This window comes from Lissotriton vulgaris, chromosome 4_1 (assembly GCF_964263255.1).
Source record: "Lissotriton vulgaris chromosome 4_1, aLisVul1.2, whole genome shotgun sequence".
NCBI lineage: Eukaryota > Metazoa > Chordata > Amphibia > Caudata > Salamandridae > Lissotriton > Lissotriton vulgaris.
This window is the reverse complement of record NC_141691.1, coordinates 638,515,873-638,543,572: the sequence shown is the minus strand read 5'-3', so window position 1 is coordinate 638,543,572 and position 27,700 is coordinate 638,515,873. Positions and strand designations below refer to the sequence as shown.

General features: G+C 45.8%; 1 protein-coding gene across 1 annotated transcript in view; it reads right to left on the bottom strand.

Annotated features, from left to right (window-relative positions):
- PKD1L1 (polycystin 1 like 1, transient receptor potential channel interacting) overlaps nucleotides 1-27,700 on the bottom strand; it is a 1,739,639-nt gene that overhangs the window by 70,921 nt on the left and 1,641,018 nt on the right. Inside the window, exon 63 of the mRNA XM_086964902.1 lies at nucleotides 10,551-10,715. Coding sequence (XP_086821028.1) covers nucleotides 10,551-10,715 — 165 coding nt within the window. The remainder of the gene's footprint in view (nucleotides 1-10,550; nucleotides 10,716-27,700) is intronic.

Genomic DNA, 27,700 nt, shown 5'->3' with positions numbered 1-27,700 from the left:
AAAAAAAAAAAAAAATTAAAAAATACTAAACCACACAAAGCTGTGCATCTGCCAACATTCAACTAATTTTACCCTTATTTGTGTGCAGTCTTGGTTATGCCCCAGTTTATGAAAGGTTTATCATTTTAACAAGTTTCCACTGTGCAACCCAAGTTTCCAGTGCCCAAATTAAAGAGGTCAATAATTTCCAGAAACTCCTCCGGTTATGGGTTTAACTTGTAAAATTGGTTCGGCCGGTTTACAATCAAACAACGGTGTTGCCGTCATTTGTATGATGCAAAGTACCGTGTGTATAACAAAAAAGTAACACGTTTCCGCCTTTCATACTGAATTGAGGACAAACGCGCGGTGCCCGCCCTTCTGTAGTTTCAGGTTTCGGTGAGGCTTTTACAGCGCAGTCGAGTAGAATGATACAAAACAGCTAACCAGATTAAGTGCGATATTTCAAAACACACAAGGTCAAGATGTAGTCAAATTAGTGTGCCAAACAATGCCAACACCTGATGGGTTTCATGCAACGAACCAAGGTGCTGAAGCAAAGGCAGACCCAAACGCCTTGGAACGGAAGCAGACCGCGCAGTGTCTCTTCACAGCCTCCGGCAAAGCACATCTGTCACTGTAACTCAAGCTCTTGTGGTCACAAGCTCACCTCTGTGATTTAATCAGCTTTTTGTGACCAGGCACAGGTTCCCTGGGGCTACAGCCTGTACAGTTCCGCAGACAGGGTGACATTTTGATTCAATCACGTTTTATTTCTAGAAGATGAGGATTCCTGCTCCACAGTTATAACCTTAAATGTGTACACACACACACGGTTTTGTCCATAAGCATACGTTTTTTGAATGATTCCTTTGTTGAGACAACTAACCATGATAATATAAAAGCATTCTCTGACTGAGGTGCAGAAGCCAGCTAAGAACTCTAATGTTCTAAACATCAATAATGTACATGTCTTGTCAAACATGGCAAAAAAGTACACATTTGAAAAATGTCAAGCAAAATCGCAACAAATATGCTGTTGTATGGAATATTGAAATTCTGTGTTTCGAAAAGAGGTTTTATTCCAGAGCAAGGCACAATCTGCTGCTCCTGCAGGTGGCATTCAGGGTGACATTAGGGCAAACTACAATTTAACGTTATTCCGATACCATGGAGGCATTCCCAGTTTCGGGGGACAAGATAGAGCCCGGAGCAGAGAGAGACCACAACTCAACTCATCCCCTGAGTGGGAACGAATCACTTCCAGCGAGGGCACTGGAGGAAAAGGGGCCTCACTCCCAGTACAAATGGTGAACCAACCAACCAGGCAGGGGTCAACCACGTTTTAACTGAAAGAGTAGGTCACTAAGACGTCACCTTCAGATGAGGACATCCATTAATTCTTCTGAGTTCACGTGGAAGAAGCGGAAGCTCAATACTTTTTATCCACTGAACCCAGTCCGTACGATTTGACAGTTGCTGGCATATGTAGTTTTATTGTGGTGGAATTTCAAAGATTTTTATCCACTGGACCTATACCGTACGATTTTGGCATTTTGCTAATTATCGCACCTAATCTAAATTTTCTCTATTAACACCTACAGAGGCTTTGGTCCTCCAATGGACCTTGTTAGTCGCAGTAAGGGGTGAGGATCAAGGGGTCTGCATAATGAGGGCCAACTAATTGGTAACCAACTCACAAACTGGAAATCAAACTCAAGAACATTACTCTCTAGATCATGCCCCTGAAGTTCAGTCGGGGTAAAATCATACAAACAAATAGTTCTGCTGTAGCAGTGCAGAATAATAACAAAATAATCTAGTGTTCTGAGAATAATCTATGGCTATCTCGGTTATGCATTCGAATTTTTGTTATAGTATGTACGGTCTCTGTGGAAAGAACATTTCATTTTACGATTTACAGAATACTCAGACAATGTGGGTTGAATTTAGGTTTTGTATTAAACAAGTTAGAATTCACAGCAAATGATCAACATTATGGCAATAAGTTGTGGGTCTTGATAAGCAAATTATTTAAAACAACACATTTAGCAAAGGTAAATCAAAGTCAATATTAAAATAAAGTCTGGAATTTACTATTTAGCCACAGAGTCCGCAATGTTCAAAAGGCAAAAGGGAAATTCCTACCGCCAATAAAGGCAGGAGGACAACTCGATTAAGTTCTTTCGCATAGGCATAAAGTTAGGTCAGAGTTAGGATTTGGAAAGAGGACACAAACTGGTAAACAAATATTGCCAGCAACTCTCACTGACATAAGTTTTAAGGGTAGCTAAGGAGAGGAAAGGTCAGCATCAGCAGCTTCAGCATTAAAGAAATGAGGACTGCCAAGGAAAGGATCTCTCAGTTCGAGAGTCTGAGAGCATGTCTCTGAGAGCCAGCATCTGCAGGTGTCTAACAGCATTTGAGGAATAGTGTCCCAGATGCTTTCTCGCCAATGTCCGACAAGCTTCCTTTTTGTCAATGGTCCTTTCAATAATTTATTACATGCTGCATCCGGGGGTGCATCAATCATCACACCACAATGGATAGTCACCCATGTGATCATCTTCCGCTCACCAAGTGCAAAAGAAGTTACTTTAGAGAAATTTCCCAAGCCTTCCATGGGAATCGATCGCTTTCTGGTGCTTTACCTTATTGACATGCCTGGTGCATTACTTTATTGGGATTTCTAATGCTGCTCTGAACTCCCCTGTGCAGTTGGGGAATTCATGGGCTGATCCCTACAACCCCCCCCCCCCCCCCGCCGGGTGCTTCTGAAATGCTCTAAAACTAGGGTGCTGTGCACTGCAGACAGAGCGTGGTGAGCGCTGTATTTTTTTTTACATGGCAGGAGAACTGGTGCTTTTTGCTGCGCTAAAAGGGCCTATTGCTGAGGTGGCGGAGATTTCCTGTTGCCGGGCACTGTGGTGTGTCCTGGTGTTCTTCATTCTCCTCCTTTCTTGGGAGAAGATTGCCTTGGCCCAAATTGCAGGGCCAGCCCCCGCTGTAAACACTTCCTGCAGAGTGCGGCTGGCGCCAAGGAGTGCCAAGGTGCTTCTGGCCAACGAGCGGCTGTCCGGAGTCCCTGGTTGCTGAGCAACCACAAGGGACTCAGCGATAAGGAATCACTCCCTGTAGCCGCTCTTACATTGCCGTAGCAACTAGATCCACGAGCAGGGCATGACTGCGGGTTGGAAGGCAATAACTGTATTTAAGGATGGAGTAGATGGGTGGACACTGACCAGTATGGAATCAATTGGCCTTTAAGACTTCAACAAAGAGCTCTATGCACAACAATTGCAGGTAGACCGTAATCAGGTAACCAAGCTACTGGGTCAGGCCGAGTTTATACCATTCATCGACGGAAAATTTGCAATATGTTCTGGCCAATGTAAACTCTAGAATGACCACCAGCTTGAGATGATTACTCGTAGAGTTCTAGTCATAAAACCACTATAAGTCTACAATGAATTTCTACAGTTTAGAATGCTACATAACAAAATGAGGAAATAATTACACCACTTTCAAAACCTCTGAAGAGTCATTCAACGTAGCATATAACCCATTATCTCTGGAAAATGTTGGACTTGGTTAATAGTTTATGCCTTAAGTGGTCTTGCTATATACTATAGTTAGTGCTAGGGTAAAGACTAAAACGCTGTTTTCTCCACATTGGCCAGTTCTCGGGGGACAAAATAGAGATGCCACGTTTTTCTAGTCATATTTGTATTAACATATGAACCTCTTACTCAGATTGCTTGGGATGGGATTACCTTTCGTAGGATGTTTTGTGCCACATCACTGTGGGAAAATGATAAACTTGGAAAACACTCCCACAAATATCAGAGCAGTTTATCATGGTTTGTGCGTTCCAGTAGTATTTGTTTAAATCAGTGTTTTAGCCCCATCCTAGTTCCAATGTGTCTGAGCTCAGTGAATACTATCTAAGGTAAGGACCATCTAGTTGAAATATTTTGTAACTAGATTAAGAAGTGTAACATATAATGAAATCCAGTTGAATGACAGAGTTAAGGGAACAGTGCTCTTTTGGCTCTCATTCCCAATGGCTTTAACAGTTGAATTGCATTGGCCAAACAGTTATGGTGCTAAGAGTATTATTATGTAGCTTTCAATGGATGACCATGGAAATACCAGCAGCTACTTTTATGCAATTTGATGACATGCCATCTGTGATCAGACTTTCTAGACTTACACAGTTTTGGAAGCAGGGGGGCATGTCTGTGCCCGATGCTCACCTTATTATACCACGTCCTTGATACAATCACCTATTTCCTGTGACAGTAAGCCGGAATACCCACTCTACCAAAAGTAAAAAAATCTGTCGACAAAAGATTTTTCCAGTGCAAATATATAACAAGCCAGAGGTCAGTCAAGAATTTCCAATGCCAGGATGCCCACAGTTCTTGAGGAACTAACAAATGCACTGACAGCAGTTAGGACAAAGTTGGAGACAATATATCACCTGCCTGTCAAACCGACAGGACTAAGACAGTGTGGTCAATCATTATGAACTCAGCACAACCTTCTACAGCAATCTCTTCATACCTCTCTGCCAGTTGGTGAAGTTGAGTTAATCCTAAAGGCCTCAGTAGGCAGCTGGAAAACACAGGCAGGTTTACCAGGGTTATAGATGGCTCAACCTCAATTAGGCAGAAAGAAGCAGCTCTTCTACTGGGCCCAATATGATGCTAACAAATGGTGTTGGTTGACCCTTGAGCAACTGGCAGGGGTAGGACCTTGTGTCCTGGAGCCTCACAATGCCTTCTACGAATATTCCTTGGTCAGCTAGATTCCGGGCCTCACTGGCAGAGGAGCACTTTAGAAAAAGTCAAAGTAAACGTTATGAACACATTTCTTCTCTAGATAATAAGATACCCATCAAGATTCTTTAATCATAATCATGACTACTTCCCACTGCCTACTTTAGTGTTTTTGACTTATCAGTCCTGACATTACCCTCCCTATTCTCGACACGGCCTGATCAAGCAGTTTTCTTGACTATATTTTTGTTTATTGGTTTATGTTAGACCTGGCACCATTGGCGTGGGTGTCCCTTCCAATTTTGCTGTTGCCTCGTGTGTTTTTGCTGGTGTTAGATGCTTTTGGCACTGTGCCACTGCTATTCAGTGCCACAGTGCAAGTGCTCCCTACTGTAAATTGATGTACTAATCAGTGGTTCCATGTTTGGCTATTTGGTTTACTTGTCAGCCCCTAGTCTAGTGCACTGAGTGTGCCAGGGCGTGTAATCCAAATGCTGCTGGTGGGCCTGCAGCACTGGTTGTGCCACCCACAGAAGCAGCCTTGTAAAATGTGTGTAAGGTCTGCCATTGCAGAGCCTGAGTGCAGTCTGGTACGGTCATGCCGACTAGGCAAGTGCACCCACTTCACAGTCCCTAAGCCGTCCCTTTTCTTCATATCAGTCACCCCTATGATAGGCCCAAGGGCAGGGTGCATTGTATGTATAAGGTAGGACAAGCCCTGGTGTGTGTGGCATGTCCTAATAGGGAATTACAGCCATTTTCGTTTTTCACTATTGCAATGCTACCTGTTCTCCATAGGCCAGAATGGGCCGATAGAGTTATTACATTTTATAATCCTAACTGTCTCAGAGAACATGGTAGAAATTCGAGTTTAGTATGCCTGAACTCAGAATAATAAAATACATCTTTTAGTAAAGTTTATTTTAATATTCTGTGTTTGCAAATACCACTTTTAGAAAGTAGGTATTTGCTTGTCTAACCATTCAAACCTGCCTCTGCTAGTTTGTGTATTCCTATGTCTGGTTTTGTGAGTGACAGGGCTGGGGAATTCCAGGAGACAGGCTGAGTCACCCAGAGGTGAACAGAGAGATCTGCATCTAGATGCGAGGGAGGAGTTACACCTGAACCTTGAATAGGTCTGTGCCTGCCTTCCACAATGCTGGCTCCACCCCCTAGGGAGCGGCTGATGTCACTGCCCTGCACACTGAAAGAAGAGAAGGAGTCCTGTAAACAAAGTGCTTCATGACTGTACTTGACTTCCACAATGCTGGCTCCACCTCCTGTGGGGCGTCTGATGTGCATGCCCTGCACGGTGAAAGGAAAGGAGAAGTCTGGTAAACAGTGTGCTTCAGAAATGGTTTGGACTGGGCAAAGGATTTCTGGGTCCAAGCAGTGCTTCACTGAGTCTTTAGTTTCGGGCTTGTCACCAGCATGAAAGGAAGGAAGTCACCAGCAGATTAGCATGTCTTTGCTTCTAGACTTGTGTAAAGCTCCACCTTGGATGCCTAGAAAATCCTTGAACACTGTTCTGTCTAGGAGGCCTCCAGCATTGGAGGGGCATGGCCATTACTATCATAGCATGCAGATGTTATGGTGAACTGCAGATTATGGTGAGCTGGTTCTGACTGGTCCAGGTAAAATGTGTATGCATACAGACAAGGTGTTAGATTCCCATGTAGATTCCAGCAGGAAGAGGAGGAGCAGCTAATAACACTCTGGCACAACCACTGCCATATCTTCAAAGGCACAGTGGACCAAGACCATCCCACTCACAGGAACTGCAGTAGGGGCAGGAGGGCTGGAATGTCTGCATATAGGATCCTGGGTCTGGGATGGATCCTGAGATGCCTTGTACAAAGCAAGCCACCGACTTTGTTCAGAGCCAGTTCTCATCTTTAATGTTACTCTCACAATGAAGTTCCGTGGACAGCACCATGCATTTGGTCAGACTGGCACACAGCTCACTTTAACTCGCAAAAAAACAGCTATATACATTTAGCTTTCATTCATGTCACACACAATAATGAGGGAAAGAATCACATTTCAGGGTCATTGCACTAGCCTTTTATAAGGAGAGAACACTGGGCATCTCCCCTGAAGCAGGCTTCTCCAATGAATAGCTTATGAGCTACTGGTATCTCTCCAGCTAACAGTAAGTAATTTGCCTATATGTAGCGAAGCTACTAAACTAGAAGCGTTTGCTTTGGTTGACTTATTATATGAATCCCAAAATTGAAAAGCATATATAAGAAATGCGTGTACTTTCATGACACAACTGATGTTTGGAGAAAAATGGTTGAATTTCCAAAATATATTTGAGGCTGCTATGTGAGTGATAGATCAAGCAGGGTAGGAAACACTTATTGCTAATGTTAATATCGTGGGTCATGGTCATGGCAGCTATGGCTGTCATCCGTTATCCATATAGAAGCATTCCGAAATTAATAAAGCCTTTTAAGTCAAGACTGGGCAGTGCATGTGACACTCTGCGAGGCATGCAGTATTCAGGAGGGACTTGAAGCTCCGGCCACTCTCCGCCCATATTTTTCATTGGCTTGTGTAATTTCCACTGTAAACTGTGGCTGTTCCTTGATCAATAGGCTTAGTAGTCCCTCCTTAGTACCGCCATGTCTCATTTTGTAACCTCCCATGGCGACGACCCCTGTTACATATGTTGTTACCTGGTAGGCTTTAATTGCAGCCTCCAAGCACTCTTTTCTCAAATAGCTCTGAGGCAATATACGCTCTCTCCTAACGGTTTAAAAATGTTTTATAGCAGAAACGCATTTGCAATGCAATAGGTCACGCATTTGCAAGAGTTTAAGCTATTTCCATTGTAAATGACAATGCCTTTTATTTATCTGTTTTAAAAACAACACATAAACAAAAGGCATTGTCATTTACAATGCCAATAGCTCAAACTCTCGTAAAGGCGGACCTGGGGCACTCATACAAAGACACTCCCCCCCGTTGTCACACACATACACACACGCACACAAGAGAACCGAAACCCGCCCCCTCGCCGCTGCACAGAAATGTGAGCACCAACCAAAAAGGTCTCCCATGCCCTAGTCTTGTGCCCTGATGGCTCTCTCTCTGTCGGCCCCCAACGCTCCTCACCAGTTCTCCAGTTCGCACTCAGCTGCGGCCCCGGCAGCAACCAGGAAAACAACGGAGGCCGAGACTCCATCACACACGGACCTGGGGCACTCCCTTCGCTAAGCAGAGTTAGCGGTCATCGGCAGGTCAGGGCTGGGGTCCAGGCACCCGCACAACTCCGGGTCCATGCCACACTCTGGCACCAGCTCACAGCGGCAGTCGTAGGCTGGGCCGCACGCAACACTCCGATGTTGGGCGGCAGTGGCTTCGCGGTCCACTGCAGCTCCGGAGGTCGCAGATTGCAGCCCAGGGTATGTGGTGACCGGGACGACAGGTAGGATATCGCAGATTTAGGATTTACAGCAGGATTGTGTATGTGTAGGATTACTATGGGGCTACATGAGCTGGGCTAAGACACGCCCCTCATGCTGGTTGTCAATGCACGCGCACGTCTTGAATCGCGAAAGTGAAAGGGATCGCTCTGTCTGCCGTGCCTCCCAGCCTCGCTGTGAGGGGGAGCTCACCTTTTTCTGCACCCTCTCTGTACTGTGCAGATTGTGAAAGAGCTGGTGTCACCATTATTGTACCAAGCGGCCGTGGAGAATGAAGGTAGACGCAGCGCTAGCCTTCAGCTGAGCAAAAAGTGCCGTTCGATGCTAGCTATTAAACTTTACCCAGTGCCTCGAGGTTCCAGGTGGTGCATATAGGCACTTCATTTTCTGTGTCTGCTTTAACTTTTGTTAGAATGCGTGTTACATTCGCATGGAGGTGGTGCCAGTGACTGGCAGTCTTTATTTATGTATCTCAACGCTTGTGACTGTATGGCATCCACTGTGAGCTCCGCACAAAACAATTAAAAAACTATGGCACCGCGAGGACACCAGCGTGACAGGCAGGAGGCTTGCACCACCCAAGGGCACGGACCGATACCGCGCGGCCGTGTAACTCAACGCTTGTTTGTGTAGTACTAGGCACCGACCCCGACGGACATTGTAAACATCCTCCCATGGGTGAGCGTGTAGCTAAAGCCCTCCTCCCAGATGTTTTGATGTGAGGAGAACAAAAGCTGGCAAAGGAAAGAATGGTGCGGGCCCTGTTCTTTGAGTACTGCTTCCCTATCTAGCTCCCTCACGCGTACTCAGTTTCATCTCGCCCCCCTTACATTATTCTTTTTTGTTTTTTTTATGGGTTACTGGTCCAGCCACATATTAGGACTACTATTTATTTTTTTTGTTTATCGCGTGCCGCCTAAACGCCTCTATGCTTATTTTTTTGGGGCAGTTTTGTAGAGTGTTCCATCACCTTCCCCCCCCCCCCCCCCCCTCCCCCCTCCCTTGCAGTCCTTTCTTTACGGCGCTGCTCCATTCCTCCTCTTACACCTATGCTAATAATGACAGTTCCTTGTACTCGACTATTCCAAAGGTAGGCCAAGCTTACGTATTTGACGCATGCCTCTCCTCAGTTTTTACGTTTCCCCTACCTGCGTGCTCATGGAATGTGCCACATTCACCCAGCTGGTGGGGCGTGGGATTTGAGTGCTTGAAGTTGCTTAGCCGAGTCACGGATACTTAACAAATGAGCATAGTACACCATGGAGATGTGGATATGTGCCATTGAAAATGCCGAAGGCGCCAGCCCACACGTTCCCAAATACAATGTGCGTTTTGTACATGAAGTTAGTTGCTTCTTGAAATGTGTGCGTGGACGCTACAGTAAAAACAGGATGTGGCATAACGGCCAGAGCCGCCGACCTTGGAGCTGGGTTACCGGGTTCGAGCCTCGTCTTGGCCTCCACATATTGTGGTTCTGAGCAAGTCACTTAATCTCCCGGTGCCTAGCAACACCTTCAGGTCGAGTTTGTGCTATATTAAACTGCAAAAAGCAAAACAAAGTGTGAGTTTAACTTCATAGCCTATCATAGGGCTTTTCCCCGGCATGCCAAAGCTGCTTTCCTGTGACTTTAATCATAGGTACCTCTTAGCACCGCTAATTGGATGCATAGTTATTCTCAAAAGAGGCCATGCCGAATTCTAGGCCTGCGTGCTGTATTTCGTGCCAGTGTGGTGCTGGGCCACAGCTGATGGCAGGCATCCACTCACGTGACACATTGCTTGCTCTCGGGTTACTTGGCACCATCGCCTGTGGCATCACTGATTAATTTCTGTGGGGCCCTCTGTAAGGTAGGCCTTGGCTGCACATCAGGTGTGCACGGACACGGAGCCCTATGCATTCAATGAGCATTGCAGCCTTCTGATTTCAGTGCATATTCAATTGTATGAGCCGTGCAGTGCTCTAGGTCTGTGAGGGTGTCTGTTAGCAACAGCTAATCACTCACAAACATTGTTTATATACCAATTGCAAATCAAAAAATAATGAATGCAAAGCATTGTCATTTACAATGCCAGTAACTCAAACTTTAATGCTGCGAGACCTATTGCATTGCAAATGCTTGTTGTATCTGAATGCGCCCTTCTGTTACATGGTGGTGGTATGCTTGATACATTTGTGATGGAAGAATGCATGCATTTTTAATAATTCTAAACAAATATCCTGCACCTTGTTGTATGATGCAAATGTACCATCAAACATGCCATAGGCACTCTAAAGACCAAAGAGAACTTCACAGTTTGACGAATCCCTTGTTCATTTTCGTCTTCAAAAAGCAAACCTGCTTGAAAGTGCTTTACTTACGCTGCCGTGCACAGAAACGCTCTCGGCAGATTTCTGTCTCTGGCGCCCAACGAACGACAACACCTTCTCCCAGGTGTGCGCTGTGACCTCTCTCAAAGCCACAACGTGCTTGCTTCGAACGGATTTCTTGGACTCCTTTGCATATGAGGTAAGGACGCCTTTAAGCTACAAAATAAAACGGATCACAACTGTTTGAGATACGGCATTAATGCTGGACAGAAATAAAATATTGCCAACATAACTCTTATCTGACCACCATGTAGAAAATGAATGAGAAAAATGAATTTGCTTCAAAAGTTCAGTTAGGGCTAAGAAATTACTGCGGAAATAAATTGCATTCCATTCATAGATTAAACTCACTTGTGCTCAAAAACTATTTCATATGGAATATTTATTCATCAAACTCAGTAGGAACACAAATTAACTCCATAGGTCCGGTTTCTAAATATATAAAAATGAAATAAAAGAAAACGTTCCTTACCTTAAGCGATCCCTTTCCTGGTGCACACTAACCGCATACTCCTCACCTTTAGACAAATCGACATGTGACAGACTGGATCCAGAAACCTTTCACAGCAATATTCCTACACTCCACTAGGTGGCATCTGCTGCTCTGCTGTGACATCATTCTGCCTGAGGGGACAGAGCAAAGCCGATATAGAGGCCACTCCTGCCAGTTGATGATAGTTTCTTTCTCAACTCGGTCTTCATCCGCTGACACAAAACTCAAAACGTAATCAGAGGCACCAGTGAGTAGCTCTCTAGATTGGAATCTTTTTAGATGGGAAAAGAGACCATTCCACAGGACAGAGATATGGGAAAGCGGTGAGCAATCTATAGTTAGAGTAGCCATCCAAAAAAGTGTTACTAAGCGCAAGTAACTTGTTCTTCTGATGAATACTTGTAACCAAAGATTCCTCATTTTTTGAACAGATACCTAAACAGTACCTTCCAAGGTCTGTGTAATGGGCTCAGACCAAAATTCCTGAAGGACCGAATGGGTGAAATGCCCTTTCCATCGGACCTGGCTTTCAAGGCAGTAGGGCTTCATGAACATGTGCACGGACACCCACATTTCAAGTTCAGGCACTCTGTGGGCCAATCCTGTGGCAGCAGCCTCAGTACTGGCACAACGAGCCCACAATCTTTCTGGGAGCTGGTTCTTAGTCAATGTGTAACAGATCTTAGTGCAGAGAACTATTCACCTGGACAAAGTCTTTTTTGAACAGCCTTGCCTTTCTTCGCCCAGAGAGCCCCTCAGAGAACTGATCATCCACGCAACAGTCTTTGGTGTAATCGATGTAAAAACACAAGGCTCTCTTGGGGTCAAACCAATAGAGTCTCGCCTCCACTTTCAAGGAGTGGGAGAGCAAAGAACGTTGGTTGGGTGACGGATCGCCAACATGAAAAGGAGCCATGATTTTTGGCAAAAAGCCAGAATGGTAATTACATACGATTAATTTGTTCTTTAGATTTCCCCGTCTTTCCTCCTGAAATTTTGTGTGTATATTTCGAATTAATATGGTCCTGAATAAAGTGATAGAACAATTACAGGACCACAGAAACATGGGTTGAATGTTGGTGTGTTCAGTCCGGGCCACTACACCAGAAGGAGAAGAGGGATTAGACTCTGCCAGCATATGGGGGATTTTGTTTTTCTGATTATTTGTATGATGAGTATGAGGTATGAATGGGATGTCAGATGAGAGTGTGAAACAGGAGGGGTCCTCAACACTAGTTTGTTTTGGAAATGTATAGGCCGGCTGCAAAGAAAGTCTGGTGCTTATTTAAATGATGATCTGAGGTCATCGCGGTGGGGAGGACAGTTTTAATAGTCAGAAGACGCAATAATCAACAGTGAATTGGCATGAAGGGGGCGCACATGATCAACATAAGAACCAAACAAATGTCCCCCTCTGTCATCACAAATAATTTGGGAGGGAATATATGTGACCAACCGTTTAAAAACGTGTTTAAAATAAGTAATGTAGACAAGGATGGCTTATTGAGCAAATATAAAAAAGCAAAAAAGCAAGACAAATATTCTTTAATGGTCCTCACTGCAGGGCCTTGCTGGACCAAATACAAATTCAACAATAAAATGACAGAAATTTAGCCTGCAATTAGTCAATGGTGCAGGCTCCACACCAGGCCACAAACCTGTCCCAGTACCCTCCATAAATGGATTTTGTTCAGGGACGCTTTGGATCAAGGGTAAGCTCTATGACCTTACTAGAAAGTTAAAACGCTGTTACCTGCCACTGCTCAGTCACCACACACAGAGTTGTAGAGTTTGCAGCCCTGGGTGCAGAACCCTGCTCTGCTGCAGTGACAGGAGTACCTTCTGAAGTGAAAGCCTGATCATGAGAAAGAGGCTCATGGCCAGAAGATCTGGGTAACACACTCTCATGGCTAAATCTGGAGCCACTGGGAGACTTGGTCTTGGTCCTTCCTGATCTTCTTCAGAACTTGGTCAGGAGAGACAGTCGGAAACGTGTACAGGAGTCTTGCGCTCCCCTCCTGAAAGCATCTCCTAGAGAGAGCCTTGGTGGAAACTCCAGCTCACAAAAGTTGTAACACTGAGCATTCTAGATGGTGGCGAAAAGATAATGCTAGCGTTCTCCCCATTGTTGGAAGAGTCCATGCGCCACCTCTGGATAAAGTCACTATTCGTGATCAGCCAGGTGCTCTTGCCCAAGTTTGTCACTGCTGCCATTCAATGATCCTGCCAGGCAGTTCACAATTAGGAATATGCCCTGATGGTTCACCCAACCCCAGAGAAGAAGAATCTCTTTGCAGAGGATACCTGACCCTGCTTATTGCAGTACGACATGGCGGTGGTGTCTGTGAAAACCTGCACCAGCCTCCCCATGAAGGACAGCAAGAACGCCTTGCGCACCAGGTAGATGGGCCACAACTCCAACAGATTTATATGGAGTTGGCTTCTGCCAGAAGCTAGAGTTCACTGATGACCTCCCAAATTTAGCAGTCCAACCATCAGCACTGCAGATTTTTTTTACAGTCTCCTCGAAAACCTGAATGGAACCTGACAAGTTCCTCTAGTGCTGGGCCCTCTGAGATTAAATTTCAGATCCCACGCAGAGCCCGCATGTGCGACCTTGTACAGCAGATGAGCACGATTGAGGAGGTCAATAAGCCAAAAACCTCAAAGCCCCTCCCACTGAGATCAAGGACTGAGGCTGAAATATCAGAATTATAACCCAAATGTCCTGGACTCGGCGCAACGGAAGGAACAGCGTCATATCAAGTACAAGCCATATAAAAGAACACCTCTGCAAAGGAGTCAGGTGTTGGTACATTGACTGGAAACCCAAAAGATGTAAAATGGTCATCATCATTTAGAGAGGTAGTATGACACAACCATGTTTTCCTTTCCCATGCGTTCCTTAACAATGTGGGTGGAACAAAGAATGCGTCTGAACCAATCATTCAATTTACATTGCAAGTTGTTACTACAACTTGCCTTAGGGGTGGCACTGCACTTTGGAATAGTATAATTTACTATTCCACCTCCAGTCCCTGCAACAGTAGGGAAAGGGTTGGACTTTAAAGTCCAACACCACTTTACCCAACGCATGTCGCTGTAACGACTTACGTTGTAAATGAAATGTGTGGTTCAGATGCATTCGTTGTTCCGCCCGCATTGCAAATGTGATGTGTTGCTCAGCGGTCGTGGTATTTACTGTTTCCCTCTAGAGGTGCTCTGCCACTCACTGAGGCAAGCCCACCTTCAACAGCCAGTCATCGAGGTAAGGGAAAAACTGCTATCCCTGATCCCTGTAGATGTGCCACAACCACTACCATTCCTTTCATGAACACCAGAGGGACATTGGCAAGGGCAAATAGGAGCACACAAATTAGAAATGCTCCTTGTCTACTCTGAACAGCAGGCAATGACTGTGGGACTGAAGGATGGGTACATAAAAATATGCATTTGGTGGGTCCAGGTCTACAATTCAGTCAGCCGTATCCAGAGTATGGAACCTGGACCAAGGCAAGCTTTTTGAATTTGTCCTTCTGCAGGAATACCTTCAGAGGGAAAAATCTAAAATAGGATGAACACCCATGTCCTCCTTTGGAACCAGGAAATAGTGAGAATAACAACCATTTCCCATTTCTGAGGCCGGCACCCGCCCCATGGCCCTGTTAAACATGACAGACTGACCTCCCTGCAGTATGACATCCAGGTGGTCCTCTGAAACCCACTCTTATGTGGATAATGTGGAAGATGTGCAGAAGATGTGGCTGGTCGAAATGGAATGGAAGGGCGTAGCTATGATGGATGATTTGGAGTACCCATCTGTCTTATATAGTCTGTCGCCACCCCTGGAGAAAGTGTTGGATCTGGTCTCCAAACAGTGGTTCTGAACTGCTAAGCACAAGCTAAAGTGGCTTGGGGGTTGCTGCCGCATGGCTGGAGGACTGAGAGGATTGGTGTCCCTGCTGGCCAGCATGCTCGTCTGACTAATCCCTGTAGCTTACCTGAAAGGACTGGAGAGCTTGCTGTGGCGGCAGGTGTAGAGGCGGCGGGGGGTGATCTGGCATTGACGGTATGCCAACCCTCTGTATAATCTCTGAAAGGGAAAGGTGTGCTGAGGGAACTGCTTAGTAGAAGTCAAAAAGCCCATGGAATGTGTTGTGGCTTGACTTACCTAAAATCCATATCCATAAAGGACATCCCCAGAAAAAAAAGAGTAGAGCTCATCCATGTTTTGTGACGAAGTACTAAGCTGGTACTGACTCCTCGGCCTACGCGATCAGTGGTTTCCAGGAGAGATTAAATTATATTTTGCAGAATCCTGGCCATCCTAAATGGTTTGCAACAGGCAGGCCCTAAAGTTCCTCAGGGACTGTCGGCAAGACCATGTCCCAAAGGGTGTGCGTATATCGGGAAAGTAAGCAGGCATTGACTGACCTCAAAGTTAGGCTGTTTGATGGGAACATTTATTTCCTGAATGCTTCAATTATTTTTGGCTCTCTTAGGGTAGAGGTACCACAGGGAAGGATTTACCTTGGTGGTAGAAGATTGAGCCACCATATTCTCAGGAGTGGGATGCAGAGTCAAGAAATCAGTGTCAGCTGGCACAAGTCTGTGGCGTCTGGCAACCTGCCTGTTTGCCCACAGGCATGAGCAAGGCTTTGCCTTTGTGCCCAGGAATGTATAAGTCATGGCTTCATTAAAGGGCTAGTAGGGCTCAGAAGGAAGCCTGCCTAGGTTGCATGACCTCTGTAAGACAGTTAGTTTTGACCGCCATAGAGGGACGTTGTAGGTTCAAGACATCCAGTGCATGTTTAATGACAACAGCAAAGAAAGCACTGTCTTCTGTTGATAGCTATGGGAAATAAACCAACCTACTATCAGGTTATGTATCAAGTACACCTCTTATAAGTCCATGTACATTTTGTTATCAGAATGTGGGGGTAGCACATTCACATCATCAGCATTGTCAACACTAGTCTGAGCATAAACTGATAAAGCACCTGAGTATGTCTCCATGGCTGGGGTAGTGTTCACTCAGCGTCAGATTGAATGGAGTCAGGCACATCAATTTGGATTTTAGATACAGCATCTAGCGACTATGAGACTAGTTTGGCTTGGATTCTGACACTGGAATCGGAATAGTATCTTCCACTGTGGTTTTAAGACTGGCAATGATGTCAAAAGGACTAGTGTGGATTTTCGCACCAGAGCGGAAATTGACACCGCTGCCAGAGCAGAACCTGAAGTGGGTTTGAGGGGAACATATGGTGCTGAAGAAACATCCACCAGTGGTAACCAGAATGGAGGCACCTGAGCACCAAAAGGAACCAGGGGTGTGACAAAAATGACAACAAGGCCTCCCTGAAAGCCTAGTTCTGTTGGAACATCCCTAATGACCTGGGAAATACAAAGTGAATTGGGAGCAATGTCAGAACTGGCTCCTTGTGGACTTGGAACAATCCTGGTTGACACTATGACGCATGGTTACTTCTCTGGAGAGACAAAGTGATGGAATGAGGATGAGGCTTGATTGTCATCCTTGTGTTTTAGCTTCGTTTTGGACCTGGACCTACCTGAAGATTGAGATGCTGTCCTGTTTTGGGAATAGTTGCAGGAGGTAGTGTGCACTTTCAACTTCTAGCATGACTTGCCAGGCTTCTTCCAGTGCTCTGCAACATAGCTTAACTTCATGGTCCCAGATCGCCTTTGGGTTTATGAGAGCACACTCCCCAAAGTACTTTGAGCTGTGCCCCAAAACCAAGCCCTTCGATCTTCGGACTGGGGTGAGTGTGTGACATTGATCCACATTCGGTCCATCACCTGTTGTGTTTGCAAATTCCGCCCTAAGTGCGCTGGGGATGCCCAGACGTGGGTCCCAGGCACTCCACACCACTGGAGTCAAGCTAGCCGGGCTGATGAGAGGTGTTACCTCGAAAACCGGTCCGGTCCTCGGATGCTTGATTCCGTTCTGGGAAGGACATGGCTTTTGTAGTTCGGACTGGACTGTTCCCATGGGGCACAGGGTCAGAGCTGATTTGCATATCGCCATTGTCTAACCCGGGGTGGTGTGGAGTGCAAAAAAATGATGGATTTGGGCCCAGATCTTCGGACTGGGGTGAGTGTGTGACATTGATCCACATTCGGTCCATCACCTGTTGTGTTTGCAAATTCCGCCCTAAGTGCGCTGGGGATGCCCAGACGTGGGTCCCAGGCACTCCACACCACTGGAGTCAAGCTAGCCGGGCTGATGAGAGGTGTTACCTCGAAAACCGGTCCGGTCCTCGGATGCTTGATTCCGTTCTGGGAAGGACATGGCTTTTGTAGTTCGGACTGGACTGTTCCCATGGGGCACAGGGTCAGAGCTGATTTGCATATCGCCATTGTCTAACCCGGGGTGGTGTGGAGTGCAAAAAAACGATGGGTTTGGGCCCAGATCTTCGGACTGGGGTGAGTGTGTGACATTGATCCACATTCGGTCCATCACCTGTTGTGTTTGCAAATTCCGCCCTAAGTGCGCTGGGGATGCCCAGACGTGGGTCCCAGGCACTCCACACCACTGGAGTCAAGCTAGCCGGGCTGATGAGAGGTGTTACCTCGAAACCGGTCCGGTCCTCGGATGATTGATTCCGTTCTGGGAAGGACATGGCTTTTGTAGTTCGGACTGGACTGTTCCCATGGGGCACAGGGTCAGAGCTGATTTGCATATCGCCATTGTCTAACCCGGGGTGGTGTGGAGTGCAAAAAAACGATGGATTTGGGCCCAGATCTTCGGACTGTGGTGAGTGTGTGACATTGATCCACATTCGGTCCATCACCTGTTGTGTTTGCAAATTCCGCCCTAAGTGCGCTGGGGATGCCCAGACGTGGGTCCCAGGCACTCCACACCACTGGAGTCAAGCTAGCCGGGCTGATGAGAGGTGTTACCTCGAAACCGGTCCGGTCCTCGGATGATTGATTCCGTTCTGGGAAGGACATGGCTTTTGTAGTTCGGACTGGACTGTTCCCATGGGGCACAGGGTCAGAGCTGATTTGCATATCGCCATTGTCTAACCCGGGGTGGTGTGGAGTGCAAAAAAACGATGGATTTGGGCCCAGATCTTCGGACTGTGGTGAGTGTGTGACATTGATCCACATTCGGTCCATCACCTGTTGTGTTTGCAAATTCCGCCCTAAGTGCGCTGGGGATGCCCAGACGTGGGTCCCAGGCACTCCACACCACTGTTGTCAAGCTAGCCGGGCTGATGAGGTGTTACCTCGAAACCGGTCCGGTCCTCGGATGCTTGATTCCGTTCTGGGAAGGACATGGCTTTTGTAGTTCGGACTGGACTGTTCCCGTGGGGCACAGGGTCAGAGCTGATTTGCATATCGCCATTGTCTAACCCGGGGTGGTGTGGAGTGCAAAAAAATGATGGATTTGGGCCCAGATCTTCGGACTGGGGTGAGTGTGTGACATTGATCCACATTCGGTCCATCACCTGTTGTGTTTGCAAATTCCGCCCTAAGTGCGCTGGGGATGCCCAGACGTGGGTCCCAGGCACTCAACACCACTGGAGTCAAGCTAGCCGGGCTGATGAGAGGTGTTACCTCGAAACCAGTCCGGTCCTCGGATGCTTGATTCCGTTCTGGGAAGGACATGGCATTTGTAGTTCGGACTGGACTCTTCCCATGGGGCACAGGGTCAGAGCTGATTTGCATATCGCCATTGTCTAACCCGGGGTGGTGTGGAGTGCAAAAAAACGATGGATTTGGGCCCAGATATTCGGACTGGGGTGAGTGTGTGACATTGATCCACATTCGGTCCATCACCTGTTGTGTTTGCAAATTCCGCCCTAAGTGCGCTGGGGATGCCCAGACGTGGGTCCCAGGCACTCCACACCACTGGAGTCAAGCTAGCCGGGCTGATGAGAGGTGTTACCTCGAAACCGGTCCGGTCCTCGGATGCTTGATTCCGTTCTGGGAAGGACATGGCTTTTGTAGTTCGGACTGGACTGTTCCCATGGGGCACAGGGTCAGAGCTGATTTGCATATCGCCATTGTCTAACCCGGGGTGGTGTGGAGTGCAAAAAAACGATGGATTTGGGCCCAGATCTTCGGACTGGGGTGAGTGTGTGACATTGATCCACATTCGGTCCATCACCTGTTGTGTTTGCAAATTCCGCCCTAAGTGCGCTGGGGATGCCCAGACGTGGGTCCCAGGCACTCAACACCACTGGAGTCAAGCTAGCCGGGCTGATGAGAGGTGTTACCTCGAAACCGGTCCGGTCCTCGGATGCTTGATTCCGTTCTGGGAAGGACATGGCATTTGTAGTTCGGACTGGACTCTTCCCATGGGGCACAGGGTCAGAGCTGATTTGCATATCGCCATTGTCTAACCCGGGGTGGTGTGGAGTGCAAAAAAACGATGGATTTGGGCCCAGATCTTCGGACTGGGGTGAGTGTGTGACATTGATCCACATTCGGTCCATCACCTGTTGTGTTTGCCAAAACCAAAGGCATGTCTGATGGGATTCTGTCACAGACATTTGTTTGAGGCAGTCCCTGCATGGCTTTCATCCTGTAGTCTTCAGAGGAGACACAGTTCCCTTGCACACTGGTTTTATATTTTTTGAGAAAAAAAGGTTTGGTAAAATCATTGCCAAATGACAAACCAAGAAGTAGGAAGCTCTGGACCTGCATCTGAAAGCACATGACGAAACTGACGTCAGTGTACAGGGTTGAATTAATATCGTCTCTGATCCGCCATTTTCAGATCTGAACAAAGTCATGGCTACCTACTGTAGCGCTGGAGCATTGCTGTGAAAAGCTTCTAGATCCAGACTGGCGCCTGTGAATATTTTGAATGATGAGGAATCTGGGATCAGAAGTATCCATCAGAAATGGGTTTTTCGTCATGTTCTTGGTATTTGCAGAGTATACAATCTGCCATTGATATGACATTGGATGCTTTCAGTAGTCCATGGATGACTATCCAGACACTTCAAAGGGTCCCATCACAGACTAAAGTCTGATTCAGCCAGTGAAAATGTGCTATCAATAGTGATTATGGGTGAGCTGTTCTAAGATAAGTGAATGGGCATGCCCTTATTTTAAGCGAATGTATTAATTGAACACCTTCTCACAGCCGTGAAACATAAAACAGAAACAAAAGAGTCAAAGGAGTCTTTGTATTGTATCTTAATTGCATTTGCCTAGTGCCTCATACCTGTGACAAGAAGCAAACACACATTATAGGAAGAGTAGCGCGATATATAATGTGCAGGAGTGCTTGGTTGGAAGGGCAATGTGGTCTCTGTGAGAAACATAATGGGGTCATGTTTGAGTGAATAGAGGGGTGCTCCTACACTGTATTGGGCTCAGTGCTTGATAGTGCAGAGTTGGGAGGAATGAATAGAGATAGAGTGCACACAGTTCATGTAGTATTCCCTCACGAGGCATTTAAAACCACACACCCTCAATGCTCCATACTCAGTGAAGACAATACTCTTGGTGAGGCAGGTGAGGGAGCATCAATAGAGGTGGACTATGTGACGCCGTCATAATAAAGATTTTTACACCAGCTGGAAGTGTAAATCTTTTCACATTATGAAGGGGGGGGGGGCATCATTTTGCGTTATACCACTGTGCGTGAACACAACACTCCTAGAATCCAGGATGCAACCAAAGTTAAACACACTACAAGCCTGAAATATGCAAGGGAGTGACTTAACTATTAAAAGTAATTCCACTAAATTTCATCTTCAGAATGTAATGTTGCGTTTAACACAGCGCTGCACCTCCAGGCCAAACCAACTTCCAGAAGTAAATGAATGTTGTGTAATTTATTACATTTCGAAATTGCAGGGTTACACTTGTTTTAACAAGTTAACCTAGATAATTTTGGTGACCAAATCGGTCAAGGTTGTTTGTTCATATACTTGATATAATAATTTTTATGGGATACACTGGAGTCTGAATATTTATTTCAATATCGGAAGTGAAGGGACTAAGAAAAGACAGTATGAATTTATGAAGTGCTTTACAATGCCTTACAGCTCTGTCTTTTGCTTTTTAATCAAATGCTCAGGCTGTCAGATCTTTATCTCGGCAAGAGGGTCAGAAGACAAGCTCCTAAGACTTGGGAGTATCTATTCCCATTCCCATCCCTTTCCCTTCCCTTCATATCTCTATTTTTTACATCCTTTAGGTCCTTACTTACTATTGCATGTATTCAGCTAAGGTAAGTAATGACAGGAAAGTTGGGGAGATGTCAGGCAGAAGGTGTCCACATGAACAGCCTCTGAAAGGCAGCATCTGCGAATCAAATAAAGGTTCGTAGAGCAAATGGGGGAGGTAATCGCCGACAAGTCTAACTCATTGGAGCAAGAAAAAAAGACTTCCTGTCTAAAAGGAGCAGTAAAGACAACTACCTGAAACTCTACATTGAATTAGATAAAAACACAATTTCATAAACCTGCTACACCTACACACAATTCCCATAAACGGAAAAAGTCAGGTTGGAGTACATTTCTGTCAACGTGAGCTTTAATCACGTTCCTGACTAACACACAATGACGTTCCTGCTTAACGACCTTCAGCGCGACATCCCTAATATGATGACAAACTGGTACCAAGCTGTCTCATTCCCAGGTGCTTGTTCATTATTTCGCTCTCCGACGAATACGCAAAGATAAGCATTCACATGAGAAATAACACAAAAGATACATCATTTATCATCTGTTCATACAGCCTTTCTCCTGTAATGAAAAAGACACATACAGAAGAAAAAGATATTTGAGCTGAACATCAGCCATTTTAAATTGAGGCCTTCATCAGCTGTGGTTAACTATGACGTGAGTGACACAGTAAATACATTTATGTGTTGCAGAGTAAAGTAAATATATGTGGAAAGTATTTAAATATGAAGCATTTCCTTCACTTCTGAGAGAGCGCAATTTGAATAGAAAGTATATCCATACCATATTCACAAGCATATCGCATAAAATGTAGAAACTGTAACGTGAAGTTAGCACTTATAGTATAAAGTTAGCCGATGTAACCAAAGTAATATAGGAAATGTATTCTGTATTCACTTTAGAATGTATTAGATTTAGAAGCCCGTATACATAGTGGGCTAATATAGAAATGTATAGAAATGCTTATGAACAGTAGAACGTGCCAAACAGAATTCATGTACGTGTGTAATTCTAAATGGAGAAAGCGGCGAGAAATGTAAATGAAGAAATGTGCAGAGTATATAGCACGGTGTAAGAACACGATAACATAAACGATGTATTTTATGTAAAATGTATTCACTTATAAGTAAAGGATTTGCTAACTGCGATTATATATATATATGTGTGTTAAAGGTTATACTGTGTAGAAGAGTTTGTAGGAATGTTAGAAGAGTTTGGTCATGTGTGATTTTAACCTGACTGACCAAGGGTTCGCAGGAGTGTAGTCCGCTGTATGTAATTTAGTGGGCTCACAGGAGTCGTGAATAGCCTTGATCTGAATGTGCTAGCCAAAAGTCAAAGGTCTTGTTAGATTTAAGGTGACAATGCTGGACGAAGTTTATGGCCTAAACGTGATAAGAGACACTTGGAATTTGAGTCTTGTTTTGAAATGACCATTCACAGGACCAAAGAAGGTTAAGAACATAGTCGTAAAGAGTAGAGTTCTGCTGAGGTGATAGACTTTTGCTTCGAAAGTGTCAAATGAAATGTCAATGAAGTCACCAGCAAGAAGACGAAGACGGCGCCTAAGAAGAAGGGTCAACTTAACGGACGACGCGAAGAGATGAAGCTATGGAAAGAGCTAGAAATGACATCATGTGAAAGTACATGGTGGGCGTCAAAGGGGCGTTCCACCCATACTGTGATTGTGTATTTAGGGACAGCACCCTGGGGAGGAGAAGTTAGGAGCGAGCGCTGACAGGGATCAGAGCGCAAGAGAGCAGTAGGCCGAGGACCCTTAGAGAGCAGATGGGTAGGCAGAGAGGGTACTGCTTCTCAATATAAGTTACCATTAGAGGCTAAGAGAGTTTGAACTTCTTTGGAAGTCAAACTGCTGACACCTTTTTAGGTAAGGAACTTGCGAAGTAGGGATGTCACTTAGCATAGAGTAGGGACAGATTTAACTTGTTTATTTTCTCTTTTCTTTAGATGACGCAACGGAACCACATTGTGTCTATGCTTTTTAATCTGTTGATATTGGAATTGATTTTGATTGTATTCGTGTGTAGACTTAGGTTCTTTAGGGAATTTATGTTCCTTCTAGTTCCTGTATACTTATTGAATCTTATCCTGAGAGGATTGTATTTGCAACTTTTTCTAATTTTATATTAAACTTTTTAAACTTCATCAGTCGTAAGTGGTTCTTCAGAGTTGCGTCAGTTTATGGGGTTTATCTAACCTATGCGGGGTTTATCTTTTACTCAATGACATGAAATATTCGATCCAAATTTGACGAATGAGATAGGTATCATAGTAATCAGAAAAGGTATTAAAATCTCATTCCCCGCAGTTGGTAGCAGAGAAAGATGGTTTTCTTCTTGAGGAAGACAACCTAGGTCAGGTTTAGATTACCCCAAGGTCCCTAGTCATCGACGACCAGAAGAAGAATCCCTGCCGAAGAAGGTGCTGACGGTGCGTCGAGAGAAAAGCAGCAGAGTCGGTCGAGAGTGAGTATAAGGGTCATGCGTTGTAAGATTGCGGTGTTTTATGTTGTACTTGTGTTGTAATGTCAAGCGGAGTTGAATGCCTGTAGTGTGATTGAGGGAAGGTTGTGAGCGCGCGCAACCGGATAAAATCTTAAGTTCAAGGAGAGCTTAAGTGGTTCGGGTGTATCGAACACCCAGAGTAATTGTCTACCATTGAAAGGGGGTCATAAGGTACCATTGATCGCCCGTCGGACCGATGATAGGGGGAGCGTAAGAGTGAGTGTATGAGTAACGGACGCTGGTCGTACGTTTACTGTGTGTAAGTAACCTATCAGTTAAGGCGAGCGTCTGAAGTGAGAGGAAGACGTCTCGTCAGTTGAGGTGACAATTACAGTTAGACTGTGGACGTACAGTCAGAGAAAAGTGATCGCTTGGACGGAAGTAGTCATTTTTCGGTGTATGAATGAGACGCATGCAAGACCGCGAGACGAGCTGAGAAAGGAGGGGAACGGCTGCAGAGGGGACAAGTGACGTCAGCGTAGAGCCGCGCTGAGATTGGCCGGTTGGTGTAGAACCGCGCTGGGATAGGCCGATTAGCGAGAGTCGCACAGGGATTGGTGGTTGTCATCGGGAAGTAAACAAGGAAGAGAATTAATAAGGAAAATCGTAGATTTTTGAAAATGAAGTGTTTTAAACGTTTAAGGGCGATCTTTAGGAGAGATAGAAGAAACTTGTATGCAGGAGAAGAAGCTCCACCAGAAGGCACACCACCTTATCATATGGCAGTGAATGTAGGCTTACACTCAATACTATGGATCTCTGAGTGGAATAAGCTAACAGAAGGGAATAAGGAACTGACGTTCCCGAGATACGGGACGTTTAAGCTAGAAGTATTGAACCAACTGAAAGCGGTAATGCTCGCAACGAGACCTCTACCGAGGCCAACACAGTTCGAAGCCCTTAGTGCATGGTTTAGAGCAGCACACGAAAAGAGCGTGAGTAGACGTCAAGAAAGAGTGAGACGATCGGTAAAAGCAGTGCAGGATGCAAAATGGGACGATGAAGCTAAAAAGTGGAGGGTGCAAAGGATAGAAGCAGACAAACTGTTCACAATGCTAGAAGCTACAGGAGAAAAGAAACCTCTAGAAGAAGATGAGGATAGCGAGCCAGATGAGGATCTGATAGAGAGACTATTAATGGATAGACCACCTCCGTACAACAGAGAAGCCGAAAGTCCCGAACTACAGCAAGGGGACGGAGCTAGATGGGGGGAATATAAACCGCTCCCAGTAACAGAGTGGGATACCAAGAAAGGTGAGGAAGTACCTCAATCTAGTCCCGAACAGAGAGTAGTAGGAAGATTCGTGGTCCAGAAGGTGCCAGAAACGCAACATGCAAGGTCGTATCAATTGCCAGATGCTCTACAAGTACCTGTTACCATAGGCCCTATAGTGTCAATCTACAACCCAGAGGGAGTCCAGCAGGAGGAACAGGCACGATGGGACAGGGAAAGGGCAGAGATGGAGAGTAGGAACAATTCCCAAAGGCAGTTGCTAGGACCAATGAGTCGGAGTACCCCATTAGATTCCGCAACGGGTCCCTGGATAGAACAGGGGGGTCAAAGAGGACTGATGGATTTGAGAGGACCGAAACCGAAATCCTTTAAGGAATTAAGGGAGTATTTGAAAGAATGGGATGCTGCCGAAGAGACTCAGAATAAAAGATTAGAAACAGAAGCAGAATGGAGAGATCAGGATAACAGGATCCTCTCTCATTGTGGAGCTGGCGAAAGCAGCCCGGAGTGGGAGAGAGGGAGTCAAGGAAGCAGAGGAGATACTTGCCATACTACCAGTGGCAATAGGCAAGTGTGCGACGACAGGAGTGTGGGGGAGTGCCTCGCGTCATCCTTAGTGAGGGAGAACGAAGGACGCAGGAGTACCGAGAGAATTTCAGGTGCACTCACCATGCCCCGGACGAAAATGTGCGACATTGGAATCACGGGAACATGGAGAGTCGCGAAGGGTCTCGCCATGCATCCGGTGATCACGGACGAAGTCAGGGGAATATAGGGAGTCGCGAAACGTCTCGCCATGTATCCGGTGATCACGAACGAGATCGCGGGAACATGGAGGACCGTGAAGGACCTTATCGGTTATTGAGGGACACCAGACAGCAAGGGATTTGCAGCGATACAGAACAGAACGGAGGATCCTATATTGTATCTAAAGAGACTGAGCCGAAAAGACAGAATGTAGTGATGGGGAATAGATCATTGTTCCACCACACCCCAAGGGAGGATGGAAAAGCTTGGGATCTAGAGAGGTGGGAACAAAGAGATGCAAGGAGAACTCCTCACAACTCACCTGCACCGAGACGTAGGGCTCATAGTGGGGGTGAGAGGGATGTAAGCGAACCACCTAGGAGTGAGGTACTGAGAGCTGAAATAAAAGCAAAACGCCTCGATGTAATGAGTTTAAAATCAGACTTGGATGAAATCATAGACGGCACATTGCCAATGGAAAGGATAGAGCTGTATGATCATGATGAAATACTGTTTATATCTAAGGATGTTACTCGGAAAGCAAGGTCGGCTCATGAAAAATTATCTGAATTGGCAGACAGGTATATGATAGACATGTCACGAACTAAAGCTTTACAGGGCAACCATAGGCTAAATTGCACGGATCAGGATCTAGATGAGCGTAGGACGATTGGGCTAAAAGTACACATAAAGGAACTGATCCTGAGTATCAGAGTGTGGAGGGATTTGGATAAATGGGAGGAAAGATGGTCTAAGAGGGGATCCGTCAGAAGGAGTACACTTGCGAGGTCCCAGGATGGAGAGCTAATGCGAATGGAAGCTTTCCCTTTGCGAGAAATCGCAAATGGAAACTACGTCCATGTGCCCTGGAGTAGGGGGGATTTAGCGGCATTTACTAATTCTTTCCCCAAGTTAAGAGAGAACCCCGTCGAGTGGTATAAGCAGGTAGAGAGATTCGTGAAAATCTCTAAGGTGCTGTGGATCGATTTGAACACCTTGTTTGATATCGTAGTACCCGGAGATTTGTGGACGGCATGTAAACTTAGTATTGAATGGCCCGCTTGTGAGCCTCCGAGGGATGCCCGGACAAACGGTCCATCAGAGAGAGTCATGGAAAAATACGAGAGAGTAATAGCATGGTTAAAAGAGAAAGTGCTGGTGCAAGACATAGACTGGGTTAAGATAGATCGAACAACTCAGGAACCTAAAGAGACCGTTCACGAGTTCTATGAGAGATTGCTGAAAGCATTCAAACAGTACAGTGGGTTAGACGTAATGGATCCTAAAGACATAGGACAGTTTGTGTCGAAGTTTGTCCTAGGATTGAGACCAGACATAAGCTTAATGATTCAACAGCATTTGATTTGTTGGCAAAACAAACCTTTAGATGAGATTCTGAGGTATGCGAGGTACTGTAGCGATGAAATAGATTCGAAGGCAAAGAAACTTAAGGAAAAGCTGATGTTGGTGCAGATGCAATCAGCTGGAAAGGGTGGACAGCGGCAACAGGGAACAGGAACGCCAGGAAAGAAACAGAATAATCAAAGCAGAGATGAGGAAGAAAGACCGAGACCGAGAATAGATATCGCGACACTGAAAAAGACAACGAGGTGCCATCAGTGTAACGAGGTGGGACATTGGAGACGCGAGTGTCCTTATAATGTCGAGACAGGGGAATTAGAACAGGAGGAGGAAGAGGTACAGAGCAACGTGGTTATGGGAGCAGCAGTCCCGAAGGGAAAGTTTGTCAAAGGGGGGACTCAGACTCCTCGAGCCCCGTTTCCTCAACCGCCTCGGATTGCAAATGGAGGGAAAACCTATAGACAAATGCCATTGTTTGTAGGAGGAGAAGAATGCTACTACGTTGATCCTCTTACGGGGCAACGAGTGAATAGGGAAGAAGACTGTACTCTAGGAGCCGCCCTGGAGGTAGACCAGAGAGGACCATACGTAGAGGCTGAAGTGGCTGG